This window comes from Somniosus microcephalus, chromosome 9, assembly GCF_052327205.1.
Source record: "Somniosus microcephalus isolate GS21.2 chromosome 9, FLI_Smic_1.0, whole genome shotgun sequence".
Lineage (NCBI taxonomy): Eukaryota > Metazoa > Chordata > Chondrichthyes > Squaliformes > Somniosidae > Somniosus > Somniosus microcephalus.
The window spans coordinates 33,835,789-33,861,721 of record NC_140995.1 but is presented as its reverse complement, the minus strand read 5'-3'; the positions used below and the strand labels follow the sequence as shown (position 1 = coordinate 33,861,721).

The window sequence follows — 25,933 nt, the reverse complement described above, 5'->3', positions numbered from 1 at the left end:
GTTCCCCACATATTACATGCAAACTATATATACCTGCGCTATGTTAATCGATCTCTGAAAGCACTATTTATTTCCAAAAACCACCCAATAGCATAATCTTTGACATTGCAAGAGATCAGTTAATAACAGTAGCTCTCAAAAATTAATTATGAGGTTATCGAAACAAAGTTGCCGACAATAATTCAGCTGGGAATGTATAAATCATAAAACAGGAATCCATTCTGTACAATTCCTAACAATAATATCTTATCAAAGAAATCTTGCGTTTGCAAAATGCTGAGTGGAACTTTAGTGCAGACTATTAGTAATTGCCATAATGGAAAATATTCTGGAGACACGCATGCTATGTGACAAGCATAAGAAGCAAATTAACTGAGGAAGTATTTTTTCATTTGCTTATGGGATCTGGGCGTCGCTGGCAAGGCCAGCATTTAATGCCCATCCCTAATTGCCCTGGAGCAGGTGGTGAGCCACCTGAGGAAGTGCACTGGATTTTAACGTGGAGAAAATGTAATTGTCACACACCAGTAAAGGAAACTTGCATACAATAAAGGAACCAGCAAGTCAAATAAGGGTTGGGAGCAATTATTGACCATGCAACAGTTTCCAGTCACAGCAAATCTATGAAATTAAGTTAATCAATTACTTGGCTGCACCTTAAAGCCATATAAATACAAGAAAAACAAATTATTCTCACCTTGTACAAGTCACTAGGGAAGCCATATTTGGAATGTGCAATTTGGGCTATCTTGTTTCAAAATGACACTGGTACATCAGGAGAGAGAGAGAGAGAGAGAGAGAGAGAGATAAAAAGAGAGAGTAGCGAAAGAGGCAAGTGATTTCAGAGCTGGGGCTTTGAGCTCCAAAGAAAAACTCAGAAGGAGACGGGCGGGCATGATGTAGGTTTTTAAATACCGAGAGGATTAGATAGTGTACATGTAAGCAGGACATTGAACGTGGACAGTGATAACAGCACAAGATAAATATAAAATGAACAAGCTGCAAAGACTGGAGGATGACAGATATATTTAAAATTCAAATTGTTCAAGGAAAAAAAGCAATGCCACCATAGTGTTTGATTTTTCAAAAATAAATATGGTTCACAAGGCTAAAGTGGTTAATAATGTGCTGGTTATCATTTTAAAAAGGACAGATGCTTATATAGCTAGAAACATTGTGTGAATCACACATACCTTACTGATTTTGTAGAAGCAGGCTTTTGCCGGTTGCATTGATGATTGTACTCTTCCTTTTCCTACGGTTCACACCACATGCATCTTATAACTGAATATTTGTTAAAAATAATCCGGTGTCAGCCGTAGCTCAGTGACAGCATTCTTGCTTGCAGCAGAAGTCTGTGGGTTCAAGTCCCACCCACCCCGAGACTTGCGGTACAGATTCTAGGGTGGCACTTCAGTGCTGTACACGTGGCACTATTCCGAAGAGCAGGGGCGTTATTCCAGGTGTCCTGCTCAATATTTATCCCGCAACAATCATCACTAAAACAGATTATCTGGTCATTATCACATTGCTGTTTGTGGGAGCTTGCTGTGCGCAAATTAGCTGCCAGTATTTCCTACAACAGTGACTATACTTCAACAAAAGTGCTTCATTGGCTGTAAAAGCGCTTTGGGACGTCCTGAGGTAGTGAAAGGCGCTTTATAAATGCCAAGTCTTTTTCTTTTGAAATCTGATCAAATGGATCTGAAACATTGTTCTTTCTCTGTACATGGACTGTACTTTAATATAATGAACAATTACAATATATTGTGCCACACGGTAATAAGATTCACAGTGCAATGTAAATTAATTAATATGGGAGCAAAGGTTGCTTACCCTGTGGCGTTATCATCGTTCTTTAAATAAGGACCTCCCTCCCACACCATAGAAACATGCCTAAACTTTGGTGCTCAGTACCAAGTCATGAATCAAAAGAGTCCGAGATACAGATTCTGATCACCACCCCCACTCCCTCTGCTCATTGCCAAGATCACCAAACATAGCTGATGGAGCCAGTACAGGGAGCTCAGAATGAGCTCCACTACGTGTACATTCTGCAGAAACCAGATGATCAGGGAAAGGGAGGAAACACAGAGAGAATTCAAAGTTAAAGGAAAAGAGAAGTTGTCTGCTTCTACATGGATGTGTCTCCTATTTCAGGAACATTGCTAAGGGTTCCCCGAGGATGCAAACAGGTCAATTTTCAATTGCAGAATATTCTTTGAATAACCCTAGGATTGACTTTCCACTTGTAATAGGACTTTGCTCTCTAGTTGCTCACTCCCACAAAGTGAAGGGCCAAGAGAAATATTCCTTCGGCTAGTCATATTGGGACAGAAATTCCAATTTTGAGAGTATGAAACAGGAACAATGGCAAATTTAGCAGATCGACAGCCCACGCCTCATTTGCCTAGGCCGCTGCTAAATTCATCGGGGCCTTTTTTTTTTTTTTTTTAAGGCGGCCCTGGCACTGCCTGTAATAAGTGCGGGCCTCATATCAATATTGAAATGAGAGTCCTACAACCACTTCTGGGAAATTTGTTAAGACTAGTTAGAGCTTGCACTGCACAAGCTCTAACTAGTTTTTCAGGTCTAACCAGTGGTCCTTAAAGGGACCGTTGAAAAAACCGGCAGATAAGTTTAAATAAAAAGTTACCTTAATGTGGAGCCAGACAGGGCAGGTGTGCTACTCCGGTCTCAACATTACTACTGCGAGCGCTGCCGGCCCATACTCGACCCCCCTCCTATTTGACCTCCTTTCCCCAGGACCTACCTGTGCGGGCCAGCCAAAATTTGAAGGACCCGGACCAGCGACTGCAGTTCAACTGATTTATTCCAATATAAGGCCTCGCAGACAAATTTAGAAATTCTCTCTTCTGCCACATGAGTCCGCCGCATTGATCATTTCGCGCCCATTATCGGGTGCAATCGAATTTAGGCCCCACTGTGCCTTGACTTATTAATTGGGAACAAAACAACTCAGCTTGCTGATGTAATGGATGAGAGAGTTATCGTCTTTTCCTGGGTAATTAGCAGAGAATGCACAATGAAAGCATTTGAATTATCACACGGACTGCACAAATGTCCCCTTCCCTTTGCCCCTATTTGTCTTGAATATAAGGCCCCCCCCGCACACATCATCAGTCACTGGTCATTATGACTTGAAGGGGATATTTCTGGGAGATCACCATTAATTGCCAGATACACACAAATTTGCCACAGACATAGGTGTGCAGCGGTTACTGAAAAGGTACATGGTAAAGACTCTGGGAGCCTGGGAAAGGCCAACAGGAATAACTCTGTATTGGTAACTTACACCCTGAAAATGAAATTGTTGCTGGTAGGGTTGAATTGCTGCGTGAAAATATGTATTCTTCATATCTATGGTCACTCACCAATTCCCCGGTAAGCACTGCTTGCATAATGTGCTGCACTCTCGCACATTCCAGAGTCCTATTCGGAAAACCAATACAAGTTTGGTAACTGAAGAGGCGTAATTTGAACAATTGTCATAACCACTAGCAACAGCTAATTCAGTCTCTTCTACCCCTTGGCTGTACAACAGCCTTTGAATTATGACTGGCTCTTAATTGTCACTTAACACCGATAACAGATTAATCTCACTAATGAGGCGTAGCTGGTTGAAAAGTCTTGTACATGACCGTGCCACCCCCTTCCGTCCCTATATGGTCTAATGAAGAGTAACACCCAAATCATCAGTTGTGTTATTTCCAGAACCAGAAAGTTGGACAAGTTCCTACAGTGTATGATGGATGCTTGAATAACAAAGATGAGGGAATATATATAACAACTTCCATTTGTATAGTGCCTTTAACATAGTAAAACCTCTCAAGGCACTTCACAGGAGCATTAAATAGAACTGTCTGATCAAAAAGTGGTAAAATGTTGAAACCATCTATTCAGTGCTCGGGTGCAGATAAAAATGGGAAACCGAAATACTGGATTGCATTGGCAGCAGAAAAATACAAAAACAACCTATCCGGTAGAGGCACTGGTGTGACCCATGTAGAGTACTGTCTACATTATCTGATATTATAAGGAAGAATATAATTATTCGAGACGGTGTAGAATTGGGCAATAAAAATTATATCTGATCATGAAGAAGGGTTAAGGAGATTTCAATGACATGACAGGAGTTTTTGAAATCGTGACAGGAATTGATAAACTTCATGCTAACAAAGAGCTCAAAAACTAGGGAAGTAATTAGGCGTCAAATAGAAATTCAGGTAGAACGGTCACAAAGGGCAATGGACATAGTTATGAGGGGAAGGCCACTGAAGCAAACAGCATAAGCGAGTTTTAAGATACAAGTAGGTGCGTTTCTGAAGAAAGAAGGTATTAAGGGATAAGGCGAGAAGGAGGTACGTGTGGCTGAAATCAACCAATGACAGGTTGGCATTTTTGACCATGGTGACATTTTTATATTCCAGAAATCCTTGAGTGTGTACAGGCCAGTTATTCCTCACAATGGGAGGAAAAGGAGCGGAAAAATAGCATCATACCATTGGGTTGATTTTTCACTTGTTTCATCTGGCATTAACAATGTGCATTTATATAGCGCCTTTAATGTAGTAAGAACGTCCAAAGGCTCTTCACAGAAGCGTTATCAAACAAAATTTGACACCAAGCCACAGAGATAGTAGGACAGGTCACCAAAAGCTTGGTCAATGAGGTAGGTTTAAGGAGTGACTTAAAGGAGGAGAGAGGTGGAAGGTTTAAGGAGGGAATTCCAAAGCTTAGGTCCCAGGCAGCTGAAGGCACAGCCGCCAACGGTGGAGCGATGAAAATTAGGCATACGCAAGAGGCCAGAATTGGAGGAGGACAAGAGATCTCAAAGGGTTGTAGGGCTGGAGGAGGTTGCAGAGAAAGGGAGGGGAAAGGCCATGAAGGGAGTTGAAAACATGAATGAAAATTTTAAAAATCGAGACTTTGCCAGACTGGGCGCCAATGTAGGTCAGCAAGTTTTGGATGAACTCAAGTTTACGGAGAGTGCAAGGTGGGCCAGGAGAGCATGGGAATAGTCGAGTCTGGAGGTAACAAAGGCATGGATGAGGTTTTCAGCAGCAGATGAGCTGAGGTAGGGGCGGTAAAAAGGTGATGTAACAGAGGTGGAAGTAGACCAGGAACCGGGAACGGTAGCACTGTGGTTATGTTACTGGACTAGTAAACCAGAGGCCTGGACTATTGATCCAGCAGACGTGTTCAAATCCCACCAAATCAGCTGGGGAATTGAAATTCAGTTAATTAAATAAATCAGATTGTCGTAAAAACCCATCTGGTTCACTAATGTTCTTTAGGGAAGGAAATCTTACGTTGTCTGGCCTATATGTGACACCAGACCCACAGCAATGTGGTTGACTCTTAACTGCCACTCAGTTGTACACCGCTGAGAAAAACAAGAATAATAAAACCAGACGGACCACCTGGCATCGACCCGAGCACCGGCTTCGGACATGACAACGGCACACTCAGCCCAGTCGACCCTGCTAAGTCCTCCTCACCAACATCTGGGGACTTGTGCCAAAATTGGGAGAGCTGTCCCACAGACTAGTCAAGCAACAGCCTGAAATAGTCGTACTCACAGAAGCATAGCTTTCAGCCAATGTCCAAGACTCCTCCATCAACATTTGTGCTGCCACCGGCAGGACAGACCCACCAGAGGTGACGGCACAGTGGTATACAGTCGGGAGGGAGTGGCCCTGGGAGTCCTCAACATTGACTCCAGACCCCATGAAGTCTCATTGCTTCAGGTCAAGCACAGGCAAGGAAACCTCCTGCTGATTACCACCTACCGACCTCCCTCAGCTGATGTCTCAGTCCTCCTCTATGTTCAACACCATTTGGAAGAAGCACTTCAATGTCCATCACCAAGAGTGGCTCAGTAGCACCACTACTGACCGAGCTGGCCGAGTCCTGAAGGACATAACTGTCAGACTAGGATTGTGGCAGATGGTGAGAGAAACAACACGAAGGAAAAACCTACTTGACCGCGTCCTCACCAATCTACCTGTCACAGATGAATCTGTCCATGACAGCATTGGTAGCAGTGACCACTGCACAGTCCTTGTGGAGACGAAATCTTGTCTTCACAGAGAACACCCTCCATCATGTTGTGTGGCACTACCACCGTGCTAAATGGGATAGATTCAGAACAGATCTAGCAGCACAAAACTGGGCATCTATGAGATGCTGTGGGCCATCAGCAGCAGCAGAATTGTATTCTACCACAATCAGTAACCTCATGGCCTGGCATACCCCTCACTCTACCATTACCATCAAGCCAGGGGATCAACGCTGGTTTAATGAGAAGTGAAGAGCTTGCCAGGAGCAGCACACGAGGCATACATAAAAATGAGGTGCCAACCTGGGGAAGTTGCAACACAGGACTACATGCATTGTAAACAGCGAAAGCAGCATGCTATAGACAGAGCCAAGTGATCCAGCAGTTAACGGATCAGATCAAAGCTCTGCAGTCCTGCCACATCCAGTCGCGAATGGTGATGGACAATTAAACAACTAACGGGAGGAGGAGGCTCCATGAATATCCACATCCTCAATGATGACAGAGCCCAGCACGTGAGTGCAAAAGACGAGGCTGAAGCATTTGCAACCATCTTCAGCCAGAAGTGCCAAGTGGATGATCCATATCAGCCTCCTCCCGAGGTCCCCACCATCACAGAAGCCAATCTTCAGCCAATTAAACTCACTCCACGTGATAAAGAAACAGCTGAGCGCACTGGATACAGCAAAGGCTATGGGGGAAAAATTCAGTATCGCCCCGTTTGGGGCGCCATTATCGGCTGTGCGCAAAGTTTAGCGCCTGGCGCTAATTATCGCCTCAGACAGCAAACTTGGTTTTATTGCCCCTGGAGGTGATTGGAGCGCTAAATCAGGCGCATCACACCTGTCTTAAGGCGCAAAGGCCGAGGAGCGAGGCGCTACCTCAAGCGCTGGTGAAGCAAGGAAGGGCAAATCAAAATAAACCTGCAAAGTGCTGCTCAGTACTCAAAACTCCTTCACGCAGTGTTGAATCGCTCCAGAAGTCAGTCTCTCTCTCTCTGAATGCGTGGTGCAAAAATGTCACCGACAAAAAAAGGCAGGAAGCGGTCGCCTTTAAATAGCGCTCCCCTAGTCCCTTTCTGACAGCATAACGCTCCCCTCAACCGGTCATTGTTAGCGGCAGGCGCCACTCAATATCCGGTCCGGGGCGCTACGCACTCGACTGACGTCACAATCTGCCGGCGCAGAAGATCGTGGCGGTAGTGTTTAGCGCCGCCACAAAATGTCTAGTTAATTTCACGAGCGGCGCAAACATCGCTGCGCCCGGGCGCTAGTTGCTTTGCGCCCCATTAGCGCACTCTTAAGGAGCTAACGGGAGGCGCAAACAACTGAATTTTTCCCCCTATGTGCCCTGACAACATCCAGGCTGTCGGGTTGAAGGCTTGTGCTCCAGAACTAGCCGCACCTCTAGCCAAGCTGTTCCAGTACAGCTACAACACTGGCATCTATCCGACAATGTGGAAAACTGCCCAGCTATGTCCTGTCCACAAAAAGCAGGATAAATACAATCCGGCCAATTACCGCCCTAGCAGTCTACTCTCAATCATCAGCAGTGATGGAAGGTGTCGTCGACAGTGCTATCAAGCAGCACTTACTCACCAATAACCTGCTCACCGATGCTCAGTTTGGGTTCCGCCAGGACCACTCGACTCCAGACTTCATTACAGCCTTAGTCCAAACATGGACAAAAGAGCTGAAGTCCAGTGGCGAGAGTGACTGCCCTTGACATCAAGGCAGCATTTGACCGAGTGCGTCATTAAGGAGCCCTAGTAAAATTGAAGTCAAAGGGAATCGGGGAAAACTCTCCATTGGCTGGAGTCATACCTAGCACAAAGGAAGATGGTTGTGGTTGTTGGAGGACAGTCATCTCAGCCGCAGGATATTCCTGCAGGAGTTTCTCAGGGCAGCGTCCTAGGCCCAGCCATCTTCAGCTGCTTTATCAATGACCTTCCCTCCATCATAAGATCAGAAGTGAGTATGTTCACTGATGATTGAACAGTGTTCAGTTCCATTCCTCAAATAATGTAGCAGTCCATGCCCGAAAGCAGCAAAACCTGGATGACATTCAGGCTTGGGCTGATAAGTGGCAAGTGACATTCGCGCCACACAAGGGCCAGGCAATGAATATCTCCAACAAGCGAGAGTCTAACCACCGCCCCTTGACATTCAATGGCATTATCATCACCGAATCCTCCACCATTAACATCCTGGGGAGCACCAGTGACCAGAAACTTAATTGGACCAGCCACATAAATACTGTGGCTACAAGAGCAGGTCAGAGGCTGGGTATTCTGCAGCAAGTGTCTCTCCTCCTGACTCCCCAAAGCCTTTCCACCATCTACAAGGCACAAGTCAGGAGTGTGATGGAATACTCTCCGTTTGCCTGGATGAGTGCAGCTCCAACAACACTCAAGAAGCTCAACACCATCCAGTACAAAGCAGCTCGCTTGATTGGCACCCCATCCACCACCTTAAACAATCACTCCCTGCACCATCTACAAGATGCACTGCAGCAACTCACCAAGGCTTCAAACCTCTTCCAGCTAGAAGGACAAGGGCAGCAGGTGCATAGGAACACCACCACCTGCAAGTTCCCCTCCATGTTGCACACCATCCTGACTTGGAACTATATCACTGTTCCTTCAGCGTCGCTGGGTCAAAATCGTGGAACTCCCTCCCTAACAGCACTGTGGGAGTACCTTCACCACAAGAACTGCAGCGGTTCAAGGTGGCGGCTCATCACCACCTTCTCAAGGGCAATTAGGGATGGGCAATAAATGCTGGCCTTGCCAGCAATGCCCACATCCCAGGAATGAATTTAAAAACGGTCTTGTTGATGGAGGGGAGGTCGGAAGCTCAGCTCAGGGTCAAATAGGACGGCAAGTTTGTGAATGGTCTGGTTCAACATTAAATCAAATATAAAAAGAAACAGTAAAATATTCTACTGTCACGTGAATGACAAAATGAAAATCAGGTTAGGATTAGGGCCACTAAAGGATGTACAAGATAAACTCACAGGTGATGACAGCGAAATGGCAGAATTATTGACTAGTAATTTTGCTTCAGTATTTATCAGGGAGACCAATAGGGTGGACATGACATTAGAAGAAGAGATCAAAAAAATATCAAAACATTTAAGATAGAAATGGGAGAGATAATTGATAAACTAGTCAAACTTAGAGAGGATAAAACCCTGGTCCAGATGGATTGTATCCATGCATATTAAACAAAGTTAGGGAAGAGATAGCAGAGGCAGAGGTAATAGTGCCAGAGGACTAGCAGACAGCTAATGTTATTCCTATATTTAAAGGGGGAAATAGAGAAAGTCCAGGGAACTATAGACCAATTAGCTTAACATCAGTGGTAGGAAATAATGGAATCTTTACTCAAAAATTTAACAGAAAAACATCTAGAAACCGAAAATATAATAAAGAGTAGTCAGCACGGATTTCAAAAGGGTTTCATGCTTGACCAACCTTATTAAGTTCTTTGAAGTAACAGAAAGAGTAGGCAAGGGTAATGCAGTAGATGTAATATACTTGGATTTTCAAAAAGTTTGATAAGGTACCGCACAGTAGACTCATGACTAAGGTCAGAGAATGTGGAGTCAGGGGGCAAGTAGCAGAATGGATAGGAAGCCAGCTACAAAACAGAAAGTAGGGGTTAAAGGTAGTTTCTCAGACTTGCAGAAAGTGAGAAGAAGTGATGTTCTACAGGGATCGGTGTTGGGACCACTGCTGTTCATCATTTACATAAATGATTTGAACTTGAAAATCAAGAAGTACAATTTCAAAATTTACAGATGAAGTGAGTGTGCAGTTAATACTTTGAAAGACTGCAACAAAGTACAGGAAGGTATCAATAAATTTGCAGAATGGGCGTTTAAGTGGCAAATGGATTTCAATATAGATAAGTGTGAGGCAAAGCATTTTACGAAGAGGAGTAAGGAGGCCACATAATTCCTTGGAAAATAAGAGTCTAAATGGGATAGAAGAGTAAAGGGATCTAGGGGTACACATTCACACGTCATTAAAAGTTGCAATGTAGGTTAATAAGGCCATAAACAAAGCACTGAGGTTCATTTCTAGGAGGAATAGAATTGAAAAGCAGAGAAGTTAAGTTAAACTTACATAGAACCTTGGTTAGATCACACGCGGAGCACTGTGCACAGTTCTGGTCTCCATGTTACAACAAAGATATAGAGGCACTGGAGAAGGTATTTCAAATAAAAAAGATTTACAAGGATGATACCAGACTGAGATGTTATAGTTATCAGGAAAGATTGAACAGGCTGGGCTCTTTTCGCTAGAGAAGACAAGGCTGAGAGGTAATGTAATAGAGGTCTTTAAAATTATGAAGGGGTTTGATACGGTAGACGTACAGAAGACGTTTTGACTTCTGGGGAGTTCAAATCTAGGTGTCATAAATATAAAAGAAAGTCAAATAAGCAATTCAGGAGTAACTTTTTCCCCAGAAAGTAGTTAGAATGTGGAACTTGCTACCACAAGGAGTAGTTGGGTGAATAGCATAGATATATTTAAGGGGAAGCTCGATAAGTACATGAGGGAGAAAGTAATAGAAGGATATGCTGATCGGGTTAGATGATGTAGGGTAGGAGGAGGCCTCGTGCGGAGCATAAACATCAGCGTAGACCAATTGGGCCGAATGGCCTGTTTCTGTGCTGTAATTTCTAGGTAATTCTATGCAACTTCCAGCTTGAACTGACTGAGTTAATGAACCCTGAAAAACTAGGATTGAAGAGCATACGGTAAATCTCAACAGTGTAGTGGCATCAGCCACCAGAATCCATTCAGAACCACGAGTGTCAGTTTAGGCAAAATTCCAAGATGAGAGGGTTATGACCTAGATAGAAAAACTTTTGAAGGGCTTGCCAAATTCTTTGCCTTTGCCCAGTAGACACTGAGGCAGATGTCCTCATGCCACGCAATACAGGAGACCCATCAGCAACTTCCAATAATGAGACTGGAGTACATAAGAACATAAGAAATAGGAGCAGGAGTAGGACAATCGGCCCCTCGAGCCTGCTCCGCCATTCAATAAGATCATGGCTGATCTGATCCTAACCGCCAATCTACTATCACAGAACCATCTCCTGAATCTAACAGAATTAGACACACGAAATAGGAGCACGATCAGGCTACACGGCCCCTGGGCCCACTCCGCTACCCACAGGGCCATGTCCGATCCGAACCTAGACTCGTCCAAATTCCTGCCCGCTCCCCTAACCCTTAATTCCCTTTACTTCTAGGAAACTATCTATTTCTGTTTTAAATTTATGTAATGATGTAGCTTCTACAGCTTTTTGGGGCAGCATATTCCATGGACCTACCACCCTCTGAGTGAAGTAGTTCCTCCTCATCTCAGTTTTGAAAGAGCAGCCCCTTATTCTAAGACTATGCCCCCTAGTTCTAGTTTCACCCATCATCGGGAACATCCTCCCCGCATCCACCCGATCCAACCCCTTCACAATCTTATATGTTTCAATAAGATCGCCTCTCATTCTTCTGAACTCCAATGAGTAGAGTCCCAATCTACTCAACCTCTCCTCATGTGTTCATCCCCTCATCTCCGGGATTAACCGAGTGAACCTTCTTTGTACTGACTCGAGAGCAAGTATGTCTTTTCTTAAGTACAGACACCAAAACTGTATGCAGTATTCCAGGTGCGGTCTCACCAATACCTTGTACAACTGAAGCAATACCTCCCTATTTTTGTATTCTATCCCCCTAGCAATGAAAGCCAACATTCCATTGGCCTTCTTAATCACTTGCTGCACCTGCATACTAACCTTTTGAGTTTCATGCACCAGGACCCCCAGATCCCTTTGTACTTCAGTACTTTCCAGTTTCTTGCCATTAAGATAATAGCTTGCTCTACGATTTTTCCTGCCAAAGTGCAGAACCTCACACTTTCCAGTATTGTATTCCATCTGCCAAATCTCTGCCCACTTACTTAGCCTGTCTATGTCCCCTTGCAGGTTTTTTATGTCCTCCTCACTCACTACTTTCCCTCCCATCTTAGTTTCATCTGCAAACTTTGATATGTTACACTCGGTCCCCTCCTCCAAATCATTAATATAGATTGTAAAGAGTTGGGGACCCAGCACTGACCCCTGCGGAACACCACTAGTTACTGATTGCCAGTCTGAGAATGAACCATTTATCCCAACTCTCTGCCTTCTGTTAGATAGCCAATCCTCTATCCATGCCAGAATATTAACCCCAATCCCGTGATTTTTTATCTTAAGCAATAATCTTGTGTGGCACCTTGTCAAATGCCTTTTGGAAGTCTAAATACACTACGCCCACTGGTTCCCCTTTATCCACCCTATATGTTACTTCCTCAAAGAACTCCAGCAAATTTGTCAAACATGACTTCCCCTTCATAAAACCATGCTGACTTTGTCCTATTAAATTATGATTATCCAAATGTCCTGTTACTGTCTCCTTAATAATGGACTCCAAAATGTTACCTACCACAGATGTTAGGCTAACCGGTCTATACTTTCCAGCCTTCTGTCTACTGCCCTTTTTAAATAAGGGTGTTACATTAGCAGTTTTCCAGTCTGCCGGGACCTTTGCTGAGTCCAGGGAGTTTTGGAAAATTACTAATGCATCCACAATCCCTACTGCCACTTCCCTCAAGACCCTAGGATATAAGCCATCAGGTCCAGGTGATTTATCCGCCTTGAGTTCCATTATTTTACCGAGTACCACTTCCTTAGTGATTTTGATCGTTTTTAGCTCCTCCCCCCCCCATAGCCCCCTGTTTGTCCAGTGTTGGGATATTCTTAGTGTCCTCTACTGTAAAGACTGATACAAAATATTCATTCAGTGTTTTTGCCATCTCCATATTTCCCACCATTAATTTCCCGGTCTCATCCTCTAAGGGACCAACATTTACTTTAGCCACCCTTTTTCTTTTTATATAACTATAAAAACTCTTACTATCTGTTTTTATATTTTTTGCTAATTTACTTTCATAATCTATCTTCCCTTTCTTAATCAATCTTTTTGTTATTTTTTGCTGTCTTTTAAAGTTTTCCCAATCCTCTATCCTCCCACTAGATTTGGCTACCTTATATGCCCTTGTTTTTAGTCGAATACTATCCTTAATTTCTTTACTTAGCCACGGATGGCTGTCTTTTCTTTTACACCCTTTTCTTCTCAGTGGAATATATACTTTTTGGAAGTTGTAAAATAACTCCTTAAATGCACACCACTGATCATGTATCGTCTTACCCTTTAATCTATTTTCCCAATCCACTCTACTCAATTCCGCTCTCATACCTTCATCGTCTCCTTTATTCAAGCTTAGCACGCTTGTTTGAGATCCAACCTTCTCACCCTCTAATTGAATATGGAATTCAACCATGTTATGGTCACTCATTCCAAGGGGATCCTTTACTAGGACATTTTTAATTAATCCTGTCTCGTTACACAGGACCAGATCTAAGGTTGCTTGCCCCCTGGTCAGTTCAGTTACATACTGCTCAAGAAACCCATCCCTAATACACTCAATGAACTCATCCTCAAGGCAGCCCTGCCCAATTTGATTTATCCAATTAATATGATAGTTAAAATCCCGCATAATTATAGATGTTCCCTTATTACAAGCCTCAACTATTTCCTGATTGATACTCCGTCCAACAGAGTTGCCACAGTTCGGAGGCCTATAGACTACGCCCACTAGTGTTTTTTTCCCCTGATTATTCCTTACCTCCACCCAAACTGTTTCATTGTCCTGATCTTTTGACCCAATATCATTTCTCTGTATTACAGTGATTCCTTCCTTTATTAACATAGCCACCCCACCTCTCCTTCCTTCCTGCCTGTCCTTCCTGATCGTTAAATAACCTGGTATGTTTAATTCCCAGGCATTGTCACCCTGCAGCCATGTTTCTGTAATGGCCACAAGATCATACCCATATGTAGTTATTTGTGCCATTAACTCATCTATTTTGTTACGAATGCTACGTGCATTCAGATAGAGAACTTTCAAAGATGTTTTGTGACACTTCGTTCCTGCTTTTGCCCTTTTTATTACTTTACCTTTTACTCCATACCTTCTGCCCCTTCCTGACACGCTCTGGTTTTTAATTTCCCCACTGCTACCTAAGTCTATGACCTTCTCTGTTGTCATTTGTATTATTTGCTCTCTAGGAACCTCCCCCCCCACTAGTTAGTTTAAAGCCCTCTCTACAGCCCTAGTTATATGATCCGCCAGGACTCTAGTCCCAGCACTGGCCAAGTGAAGCCCGTCCCAACGGAACAGCTCCCTCCTGCCCCAGTACTGGTGCCAGTGTCCCAGGAAGCAAAACCCATTTCTCCCACACCAGTCTTTCAGCCATGCATTTAACTCTCTAATTTTATTTGTCCTAGCCAAATTCGCTCGTGGCTCAGGTAATAATCCAGAGATTATTACCCTTGAGGTTCTGAAGCAAGTCTGCTTGTTTCAAAGAATGTTTAATGATTTGTCCCGAGCCAGAGAAGACAATAAAGAAGCCACCTTGACATGCATTAGTGACCAAATGCAATGACCACCTGTGCAGACAAAGAGTTCTTAAACTTGGAGTGTCTGAGCTGCATTTTAGATTTGAACTACAGATTTAATTTTAAAGGCAGATTTTTCACATGTGGAGAACCCTTGAAATGAATTAGGCCTAACTTCAGAATGTACATACTCTGAAGCCCAGGATGCATGGGAGCACTTTTCTTATGAACAAAGATAATAAAATGCTCTCGAGAGCAAAACATCTTGAACCAAGACAAAAGTTTCACAAGGTAGAGGATGTGGGTGATATATTCATGCTGAAAGCTATAGCCGATATCGCTGCCAATCATGGGGAGGGGGCAAGAGCTGATGATGATTCTGTAAGCAGGCTTTCATTCAAAATATGGGAAAGTAATGGATTTCCTGCACAATGTCAGAACATAAAACCCAACACAGGAGCAATTTACTCAATCAGTCGCCCATTAATAAAATACTAGAGCAAAACCATGGTCATGTAACTCAGTTTTGCAAAAACCTGCTTTGAGGAAGTTAGCAAAACTGCAGCATGGGAGTAAATTTGATGTTAACAACAGGACTTCAGAAATAGCGATTAAGTTAACAAAAGGCATAAATTATGTTGTTGACATATATCATTACAATATATACTACACACAGAAATGTTATGTAGTCAACTGAAGATTTGAGGCAAATGTCAAAACTTTCAAAAGGAAAAAAAAATCCTTCCAAAAGTAAAACCCTGTAGTTGCTGAAAAGCTGTAGCACTGGGGAAAAAAACAGCAAAACTGATCTATGTGCTAACAGCAAAGGATAAATAAAAGTCAAAAGCAGCAAACTCCCTGTAGGTAGACATGCTGCGCGCCATGCATAGACTACAGAACGCCCGAGGTCAATTTTTCAAATCACACTAAGTGGCATGACTTCTAAAAATTAATTACAAAACATTTGCTTTCTTCATAGATTCTTACAAAAGTTAATCATGTTTATTAGCCAAAAATTCTAAAAAAAGTATCTAATGTTATCAAACAAGCAGATCAATGAATTAATACAAACCCACCTCTACAGTTTCCAGACACAGGACCATAGGTAACGAAGAGAGTCATGAATTTAATTACCTAAACGAAAGTGTTCAGGATACCTTCTGAACAGATAGCAAGGAGTGACCTCAAGCCTGTAACAATCTCTTAAGACAATGTTCATAAACCACTCGAGCTTTATTTCTATGGTTTATCTCACTGGAGGTCATATAAGTTTACAGCCATCAATTCAAGATTTCGCAACACCAGCAGAAAATAAACTGAACTGGAAAATGGCCTGCTCATTTGAAAGACCATTGCCAAATTTTTATTCATTAGTGGTTAAGTATGGCCAGCACAAAGCCTTCATTTATTGTAAAACAAATCATAACATTTCTTGTGCAGTATGCGATCAATGAACAAAAATCAAGACTGGACCCGAGGTTTCACACGTTATAAAACTGTTTGCAATTTGCGCAACAGTTGACAAATTCCAGTCCAAAGAAAATGCAACGCTAAGAGAAGGAACATGATGGAAGGGGTTACGCTGATTAGAATTAACCCTTTAAAGCGTTAGTCACAGCATATTTGTTTGGTGCAAATTCCGTTTATTCAGCAGGGCATGGTTTAAAGGTTACAACAAGCCTGCAAGTTCCGACGTGTACACCACCGGTGTAGTGTATTTCTGTACCCCCAAAAAAACCACAGTACCTAACCACGACAAGACCATCCCAAGGAGAAAAAGAGCTTTGTGCTATTAAGTACATCACATCAAAGATTTGGCTTACAACATGGGGAGGGGAGGGGAGGGTGGGTAAAGAGGGACACAGTGAGTAGATCAACAGTTTGAAGACACAATGCGGATGATTTGGGAAACTAAGAATTGATTTCTATAGCTATTAAAAATGTGTACCATTGCCCTTGATGAAATTCAAAACTCGCATTACCTTCTATTATTAAACTTGCTATACAAAAATTTTAAAATTTACACAATCCAAGCTGCCAAACCGTATAAAAGTATCAAATTTCACATAAAACTGTACAATTATTTTTCAGCAGGTCCAAATACCTGGGCATACACCCCCCAAAAATATACTTTTTTAAAAATGCATTCACCCTGTGGATAACAAAATTATATGCAAGGATTTCTAATTCTATACAGTAGTGCATCTATATATATATATATATATATATATAGATAATATATATAGATGAATAGTTTTTTTTTTTAAATGACATGATAAAACGTGCAGAATATTTTTGGGCAGATCGGTGCAATCACTGGCGGAAACAAGGCACTTTCTTCCAGGTTGCAGTTACTATAAAACCTTGCTGACATGAAGAAACAAAATCAGGTGGGGTTGGTGTGTACAAACAGACTGGAACAGTTCCAGGGATGGATTAACGTTAATGTTTACACAGTCAGGGAGACACACGAGGCGAGAGTCTGAGGTAAAACTCTATACCGAAGTGGTCACTCTTTGAATGGCATTATTGACCTCATTTTTGTTGGAGTCCAGTCCTTTAGCAGCATTCATGTCATTCCTCAAGTTCTCTGCTGTCTTTTTCAAGGCCTTTAGTTCCCCTGGGTGTGGAGTGGCTCTCCTCAGAAGTGTACCCTAGACATAAAAGGAAAAATAAGTAAACAGCAGATGCCTAACTAATACCTACGGTATCTCTATTGCAGTACTGGAAGTGACCCAACTGTATAAACCAACGACAAACAAAGAAATCTTGTGTTGTATGTGTTCACCTGAGGTAGCAGTTTTCCTTTTTTCGTTTAATATGTATTTCAGAGGGTGCAGTGTTACCAGAAGCAATTCTATTTAAGTAGCTGAGAAGTACTGTCAAGTTGATAGTTTTCTGAGGTGTAGATGAAGTCTAAATCCTATTTACCCTATAATTCTGTGGGTTATTCCAAATTAAACGCTCAACATGTTTAAAGTTATAATTCAGACGATGTGCAATAACCAAAATCTCTCAAATTCTCCACATTTGGGGCTTAAAAGGGCATGGAATGAAGAATGGCTTGAGGGGCATGGCTTGTGATTTTCCTCCCTCCGGCTGGGATAGTGTCGAGATGCAACTCACTTTGCCAACTTGGCAATCTGAGAGAGAGATTAGGAACTCACAAATTAGAGAGAGAAAAGGCCGACATGCCGTGGAGATACAGCAGAAATATGTGCTGGAAATAGTCAGGCAAAGGAGGGAGGGCAGGGGGTAAAAGAAGCTCCCACTGCAAGATGACCACATTTCAAAAAACATTGGTACTTTTTTTTCATATATGCATCAAATGAATAACTAAGTTGCAATTTACTGGCATTTTTAGAAAGGGATCAGACACTTGCGTGCGGAAGTGTGCCTGTTCTCAATTTTTCATGAGAAGAAATTAGTGGAGCAGCAATAGTAAGGATAGGATATTTGTTGACTTATACATTCAAGCCCCAGACTGTTAAAACCCATTAATTAGCCTCATATATCCCTTATTATTTTACCACCAATGGCTATTAAAGCCGAGTCAATCATATTTAAGTGGAAAATAGCTAAACACAAAGAAAAAAATTGAGGGTAACAGAGCAGGGAAATAGGATTAGAATAAACTGCTCCTATGAGGAGGCGATTCCACCACACAGCATGAAAGACCTCCTACTGTAATGATTCAAGGCTGCTTTACAAGATACAAGTATTTAATAAAATCATTCCAACATCACACAAGCTCAGTGCATCTTTAACAGCTGCAAAGAGCAGACAATATTTAGAATGTACACTTGAGACAGGAAAGATAAATCTACAGGAAACTTTCGATTTACCGGCACCTAAATAACCCGAAAGCTCGGTTAACCGGCAAAATTCAGGAGTAGGTTTTACTTCATATTCTACTTGCGTTCCTCGATGTGTTGCTGTGCAAGGGTGTGGCTGCAGCTGTTGCTGAGCTACAGAGACGCTTGGAACTTGTGGCCATTGTTCTGCAGTTGTTGCTAAGCAACAGGGTTTGTTGCTTTATACGGAGCGGTCAGCTCTCCGTATCTTTTACTATAGCTTTCGGTTATCTGGAATTTTTGATGAACCGGCACCACGTCGGTCCCGTCCGTGCCGGATAAAAAAAAAAAAAGTTTCCTGTACTGAACTGTAGTAGCCAACTAATAGGTGAATCACTGTATCTAGCAATCAAAGCTCGTCGTACAGCAGATTACTTGTACGGGAGGAAGCCAAACAGTGCTTTACTGGAAAAAACACAATGGGCCGGATTTTGCGGTAGGAATAACGGTGAGGCTATCGGCGCTCACCGTAAATCGGACAGCAACTTCCGGCGTCCGCAGCTAAACACGGATATCTGGAAGTTGCTGTCCGATTTGCCCTGCTCCTCCACAAGCTACACTCCACCAGTACCTCGCCCAGAGAATTGGCATTAAAATACATGCAAGGGCGTGAAGTTGCTGTACTTGCCCACGAGTTACACCAGAAAAAGTAAAGGGCTGGTGCATTCAGGTGTAAGTGAATTTTTTAACAGCATAAGTTTTAATTACTACCAAACAATCTCTGGCCCTGAAAATTAAGTATTACTAGTGCAGAGTCACATTCCTTCAGAATTTAATTATTGCTGGAGTGTAAAAAAAATAAAACTTTTTTTTAAAAAACTTTTTCTTTCCGTCTCTTTCCTCTCTCTCGATCCCATCTTTCTTTCGCTTTTTGTACATGATCTTACTTTGCATTAAAAATTCTAATTTATACTTCCTGGTTTAATCTCTGTGGGTCTCAGTGAGGATTCTTCAATCTGATTGGTTGAAGAGACATGCTGTTGCTTGCCCTCCTCATACATGCCACAGATGCATTGTAGAGGACGCCATGCTGAAAAGGATCTCTAGTAACCGTAAAGCCCACAAAAATTCTGCGGACAGCGGTAAATGCAATGAACGCCATTCTTTTGCTGCTGACCGCACAATCCGGGCCAATATAGCAGGAATTCTGCTTCATAGCAAATACACAGTATAGCAGAAATCCCGGTAATTTATACCACAAGATTACAGCTTTGTTTGTGTCAGTTGCTATTTCGCAACTTAACATAATTCACAGATTTCAGAATATTCTCTTTTATATACAGGAAACTCTCTTTTAACCAGCACCTAAATATCTGGAAATCTCTCTTAACCGGCAAAATTCAGGAGTAGGTTCAGGTAAGTTTTACTATATATTAGTGGCCGTGTAACCGGGGTTCCTGGATCTGTGGCCGTGTAACCGGGGTTCCTGCACCTGTGGCCGTGCAACAGGGACTCCTGGATCTGTGGCCGTGTAACCAGGGCTCCTGTACCTTGGTAAATATACCTCTCTGCAATCCGGACTTTTTGATCAACCGGCACCACGCCGGTCCCATTGGTGCCGGATAAAAAATAATTTCCTGTCAGTGGTATTAAGGGTGTTGAAACAACAAGTCTTAAGAAAACATTTGTTCTGGTCACTCATTACAAGTTTATACGGTCTACAACGCAGGTTGTACATTAGTAACTACATTGGAATCACTTCTGCATGGACTTTGTAGGATTTAAAGATGTTGGACAAAAGGGAGAATATTTTGTACATAACACAAACTAAAAAATGTTTAAACTTTAATGGACTTGCACATAATGCTCACTGAATGCAAGACAAAATGAAAGATTGGAAAGAAGCCATATATAGAATTAGTATCTTCAGCATCTAAACTCTGCTCAGACATCAGGCATCTGCTTTTCCAGTCAATAAACATAGGCTTATTAAGTGGTTAGGTCTTGACGTAGGTGGATATCAGATATATCTAAATTTAAACAATTAGACATTGGTTCTGGTTTATGAAGACCATGCAGGGATTGATTCGTTTTAGGTTGTGGGTTACAATAAAGAATAGTGAAAACAGGTTTACTGGAATTACAAAATAATGGCACAGGGCAAATAAGCCAGCAATTTTCTCCACCCTGCTTGCTGGTGGTGTTGGGGATGGGGAGGAAGAATGAGAAGCATCTCTCATCCAGAGCACCTCTCGTTCACAACCAAGTCCAAGCAGGAAACTCAAAATGTGGAAAATTCACGGATATAAATGAACAACCCACAGTTCTCAGTGAGTTGGTACACCAGCACATTCTTCATTTTTTTCTTTGTTTTATTCCCCTCCCAAATAATTTTATGTTGCGATTATTAAAAACTTACACACTTCACAGATCATGGTAGACTACATTAGGTTTGATGGTACCTGCAGGTACATGCATTGAGGGTCCTGTACAGATCTGCACATATGCACAGGGTTACAAGCTGGCAGGGTCAGGACCTGTCCTACTATTCTGTGGTGGGGAGGAGCAAACGAATGAGGGGGTCTTGGCCATAATGGTGACCAGAATGTAAAGGTGGCAGGGAACTCTCCATTCACAGGTTGGTGTAGGTCTTTTAGTTGTGGTGACTCAAGCGGTTTTCCTAGCTCCAGATGTCATCTGTGCATTACTGCTCTGCTTGTTCTATGGGTTCTTTGTCCACTTTTGTTTGGTGGGTGGGGGGGGGGGGTGGGGGTTGATTTGGGCTGCGTCGAAGTGAAGTGATGCACTTTCTTGCTGCCTGGAGTGAGAGCTGGGTGAACATGCAAGTGGTAGCGGTTTCCTTGTTCTACTGGCAGTAAGCCAAGTAGATATGGAGTCAGGTTTAGTGGTTTGTAAGATTGGTCATGGCTAACGTTACCTCCAAAAGCTCCAGTCAAAATGGCTGGAGCCAGGGGTCAGGACCAGAATATGCCCTGAAGTGCACAGTCCCACAGTTCTGACACCACTCATTTAACAAAGTCCAGGAGAATTTACAGAGTTTGTGTGGGGCAAGGTATGTGCAGTTAGGAATTTAGCACCATTCCCCTTTCAACCAGCTGCTGATAGAGATAGTAACAACCAGCTTCCATATTTCCCTCCTTTTGCTCCAATGAGAGCTAGTGACCCAGGCCACAGTCCTCAGTTGAACACTTGCTTCCCGTCTTATCTAATGGCACAGACAACAATATTGCACAAAGGCAGTTTGAGGGAGTGTTCAACACTGCACGTGGCCAGTTCAAATCGGGCTGGCTTGCACTAGATTTTAGGTAGAACTGCCTGGTCTCAGATGTAGCGTGGGATTTGGGCACAGCAATAGCAGTGCTGCTGGGAGAGGTGGAATTTTTCAGTCAGCTGTTAGAAAGACATAATTTAGCATTGCCCATTTCAGACATGTCTTCCATGCACTTGCAACAAGAACCTCCAGAAGGCACTGGGCACACAATAGTAGAGACAGGTAGATGGGCCTCTGGACCTCCAAGTGTGAACTATCCTTCTTTCCAAGCTGTCAGAGTTAGTGATATTATTGGATGTTTCTGGGCTCTGGCTGACCTTTTCCAGGGAATCTGGGAAGGGTGGGCAGTGGGGTCCATCCAGCAGCATTTGCCTTCATTCCTAGACAGAGGTCTTGGTGAAGTAATCCAAACAGGGATGGTCTTTTTTAAGTCCGCTGTAAAAAGATCACTTTTTGCTGGGGGGGGGGGGGGGGGAAGGTGGGTTTAGGACTATAATCAGTTATACCACAAAATAATCACTCATTTACATGTTGAACTTTCTTTAGGTAAATTGTGATGCACTATGTAGCCAAAGTGTGAATGTTAAAAGCTGCTACTCCAAACCATTAAAAAAAACAATGAATTTTGCTACGGGTTAAAAGAGTTAAGACTTATGGAAAACGCCATTTGTTTCGCCTTCTACTTTGAAAACATGTTCCTGCACCGTGTGAAAATGAGCTCCTCGTCCATTACCTTTTCTTCATCATCATCCGGGTCATCCAAGAAACGTATTGCACTGATCCTGTTCATTGCACGTTCATTCCACATTTCATCAGACATGTCATTCACCAAACTTTCCAATGCACCGCAGCGCGGCAAGTTATCTGCTGGAATCAGTTTAACACAGTTAATGATGTAAACAAATTTACATAAAAGCTTCCAAAATTTGGTCAGAAACTTGCATTTTCTCAACATTTACTAATTAAAATTATTTAAAAGTTGCCCCGCTTTAGAAAAAGACAATTCTGTACTCAAAAGGAAAAATTCTTTTAACATTTTTCTTTATTAAAAAAAGCCTTTCAATATTCTAACGGTAACATTAGAACTTTTTGTAATGATATCAGCAAATAGTGATGGTATTTGCCTGTTTGATTATGATGCCTTTACCAGCATATTTGCATGTATTGATTACTTATGCCTGACCAGCAGAGGGCATGTGACAGAGACAAAGAGTTTAGTTTTGGTTTCACTTTAGAGGGATCTCTAACATGATGTCTCCTGTAATGCTGTTAAAAGAGTTGAACAAGACTTTAGATTAAAATACATTCTCTTTCATAAATGTCTCGTCATTGAACCCACAAAGAAATCAATACATGGTGTCAGAAGTGATTGAAAGAGATGAAGAGGAAAAATCTGAAGTGAAATCAGCTCTCCACATATTAGCAAGCCAAAAGAGAACATCGTTACTTACCATTGGAGAATAGCTAACGAAGTGAAAAGATGGAAGGTTTACACCCACCGGCGAAGCTTCAGTTGACAGGTAATGTGGCTGAAAATTGGAGGAGATTCAAACAACGTTTAGAGTTGTATTTAGCGGCAATCGGAGCCGACGAGAAAAGTGATAAAAAGAAATCGTCAGTGTTCTTACATGTCGTGGGTGAAGTAGTGCTGGAGGTGTATAATAACTTCACATTCGCTGCTGATGGAGACAAAATGAAGCTAGATAAAATAATGGAACAGTTTGAGGCCTACTGCATACCTAAATGTAACGTGACGTTTGAGAGGCACAGATTTTTCACGTGTACAGAAAACGGGAGAGACTATTGATCAGTATGTGACTGAACTGAGAAACAGAAGCAAAACATGTGAATTTGGGGGACTGACAGACTCGCTGATTAAAGACAGACTGGTGTGTGGTATTCCAGATAATGGTCTAAGGGAAAGACTGCTAAGAGAGCAAGATCTAGACCTGGGAAAAGCCATAGCACTGTGTAGGGCCACAGAGACTGTGAAGTTGCAGGCAAAGGAGCTGTTCAGTGACAGTAGCTGCAACATGGATGCAGTAAGAACGGACACAAACCGTTTAACAAAAAGAGCGCCAATGTGAAAAAAGAGGCGTGGCCAGCGAATGAAAATGAAAGGGACAATCGAAAGTCATGTAGTCGATGCGGTACACAGCATCCACCAAGAAAGTGTCCAGCATATGGTAAAACATGCAATAGTTGCAACAAAAACAACCATTATGCCCGTTGCTGCAAGAACCAAGCGCAACAAAGCAAGGTCCATGCAGTAGATGAAAGCGAGATAGAGGAGTTCAATGTAGATGTTGTGTCTGAAAACAAAAAAGAAAAAAGAGACTGGATGTTGGCACTAAAAGTGAATGACATACACATTCCATTTAAATTGGATACTGGAGCACAAGTTAAATGTGATATCAGAGACTGATTTTAAGAAAATTAGACCCAGACCAAAGATACATGGAATAAAAGTGAAAGTGACAGGATACTCAGGTACTGATATACCAGTGAAAGGAAGATGCATTGTCAAAGTGACACACAAGGACAGAGAGCACACGCTAGCATTAATCGTGGTGCCAAAGGATGTGCAAGCCATACTAGGTTTAAAAGCCTGTGAGGGCCTGAACCTGGTAAAGAGAGTCCTCGTTGTGGAAAGCGAAGGAGAGACAGTCTATGATGAACTCATGAAAGAGTACAACGACCTATTTCAGGGTCTAGGCTGCCTTCCAGGAGAACACACGATCAGAGCAGATAAAAGTATGCCAACGGTCATACATCCATGCAGAAAAGTTCCGTTTGCTCTTCAAAAGCAACTGAAGGCAGAGTTGGACAGGATGGAAAGCCTGAACGTGATTCAGAAGATAGATGAGCCAACTGAGTGGGTGAGTTCCCTCGTCGTTGTGGACAAAAATGGAAAGCTCAGAATTTGCCTGGATCCAAGAGATCTAAACAGAGCAATAAAGAGAGAGCACTTCAAGCTTCCTACACGTGAGGAAATCATGTCACAGTTTGCAAATGCAAAGTATTTCAGCAAGTTAGATGCATCATCAGGATTTTGGCAGATGAAATTGGACGAGGCAAGTTCAAGACTGTGCACGTTCAACAGTCCATTTGGCAGATACAGATTCCTAAGGTTACCATTTGGCATTGCCTCAGCTCCTGAAGTGTATCACAAAACTATCCATATGATCTATGAGCACCTGGAGGGAGTTGATACATCAATGGATGACATCATAGTATGGGGAACCACGAGAACTGAGCATGACGAGAGACTGAAAAAAGTGCTGGAAGCAACAAGGAAAACAAACCTGAAGCTGAATAGAGAGAAATGCCAGCTCGGGGTGACAGAACTGACATTCGTGGGAGATATCCTTAGCAGTGAGGGCATCAGACCAGATCCCAGAAAGGTGTCCGCCATTGAGAATATGCCAAAGCCACAATGCAAAAAGGACGTGCAGAGGTTTAATGGAATGATCAACTACATGGGTAAATTCATATCCAACCTCTCAGAAAAGATGGCGCCACTGAGAAAACTAACTGAAAAGAACATAGAATGGGAATGGAATCATGAGCATGAGAAGTCATGGAGCGATCTAAAGAAACTGCTCACAGAGGAACCAGTTCTGAGGTTTTATGACCCAGCGAGACCCATCAAGATATCATCAGATGCATCACAGAGTGGGCTCGGTGCTGTTCTTCTGCAAAAATATGACTACTGGCAACCTATTGCATATGCATCGCGCTCAATGACAGACGCGGAGACGCGATATGCTCAAATAGAAAAGGAGCTGCTCAGCATCACATACGCCTGTGAAAGATTTCGCCAGTTTGTGTCAGGACAAGCAATCAGTGTAGAGACTGACCATAAGCCCTTGATTGCATTGTTCCAAAAGCCACTAAATAGCTGTCCACTTAGAATACAAAGAATGATGATCAGGCTGCAACGCTATACACTGAATGTTGCGTACACACCGGGTAAGCTGATGTATACAGCAGACACGTTGTCCAGAGCTGTTGACCCAAGTGAGCCCGCAAACACCAAAATGGATGAAAAAGTGAACGCCTATGTGGACATGATCACAAGTGCACTGCCAATAGCAGATGCAAAAATGGAGCTCATAAAGACTGAGACAAACAAAGATGAAACAATGAGACGACTGAGGAAAAGCATCTTGGATGGATGGCCCAACATGAAGCAAGACTGCTCACCTGACATAGCAGAGTACTGTAACTGCAGGGAGGAACTATCACTGGTC

The 25,933-nt window shown here is 42.6% G+C and overlaps 1 protein-coding gene across 6 annotated transcripts in view; it reads right to left on the bottom strand.

Moving 5' to 3' along the window:
• lrrc1 (leucine rich repeat containing 1) overlaps nucleotides 1–25,933 on the bottom strand; it is a 231,750-nt gene that overhangs the window by 35,346 nt on the left and 170,471 nt on the right. For 3 of the 6 annotated variants that reach the window (XM_085996510.1, XM_085996508.1, XM_085996512.1), the window contains 2 exons: nucleotides 22,414–22,547; nucleotides 17,129–17,248 (listed from right to left, as the gene is read on the bottom strand). In XM_085996510.1, the coding sequence (XP_085852636.1) occupies nucleotides 17,129–17,248; nucleotides 22,414–22,547 (254 nt within the window). Of the gene's footprint in view, nucleotides 1–15,901; nucleotides 17,249–22,413; nucleotides 22,548–25,933 lie in introns of those variants that run through there. The other 3 variants (XM_085996509.1, XM_085996513.1, XM_085996514.1) reach the window with 3 other exon arrangements.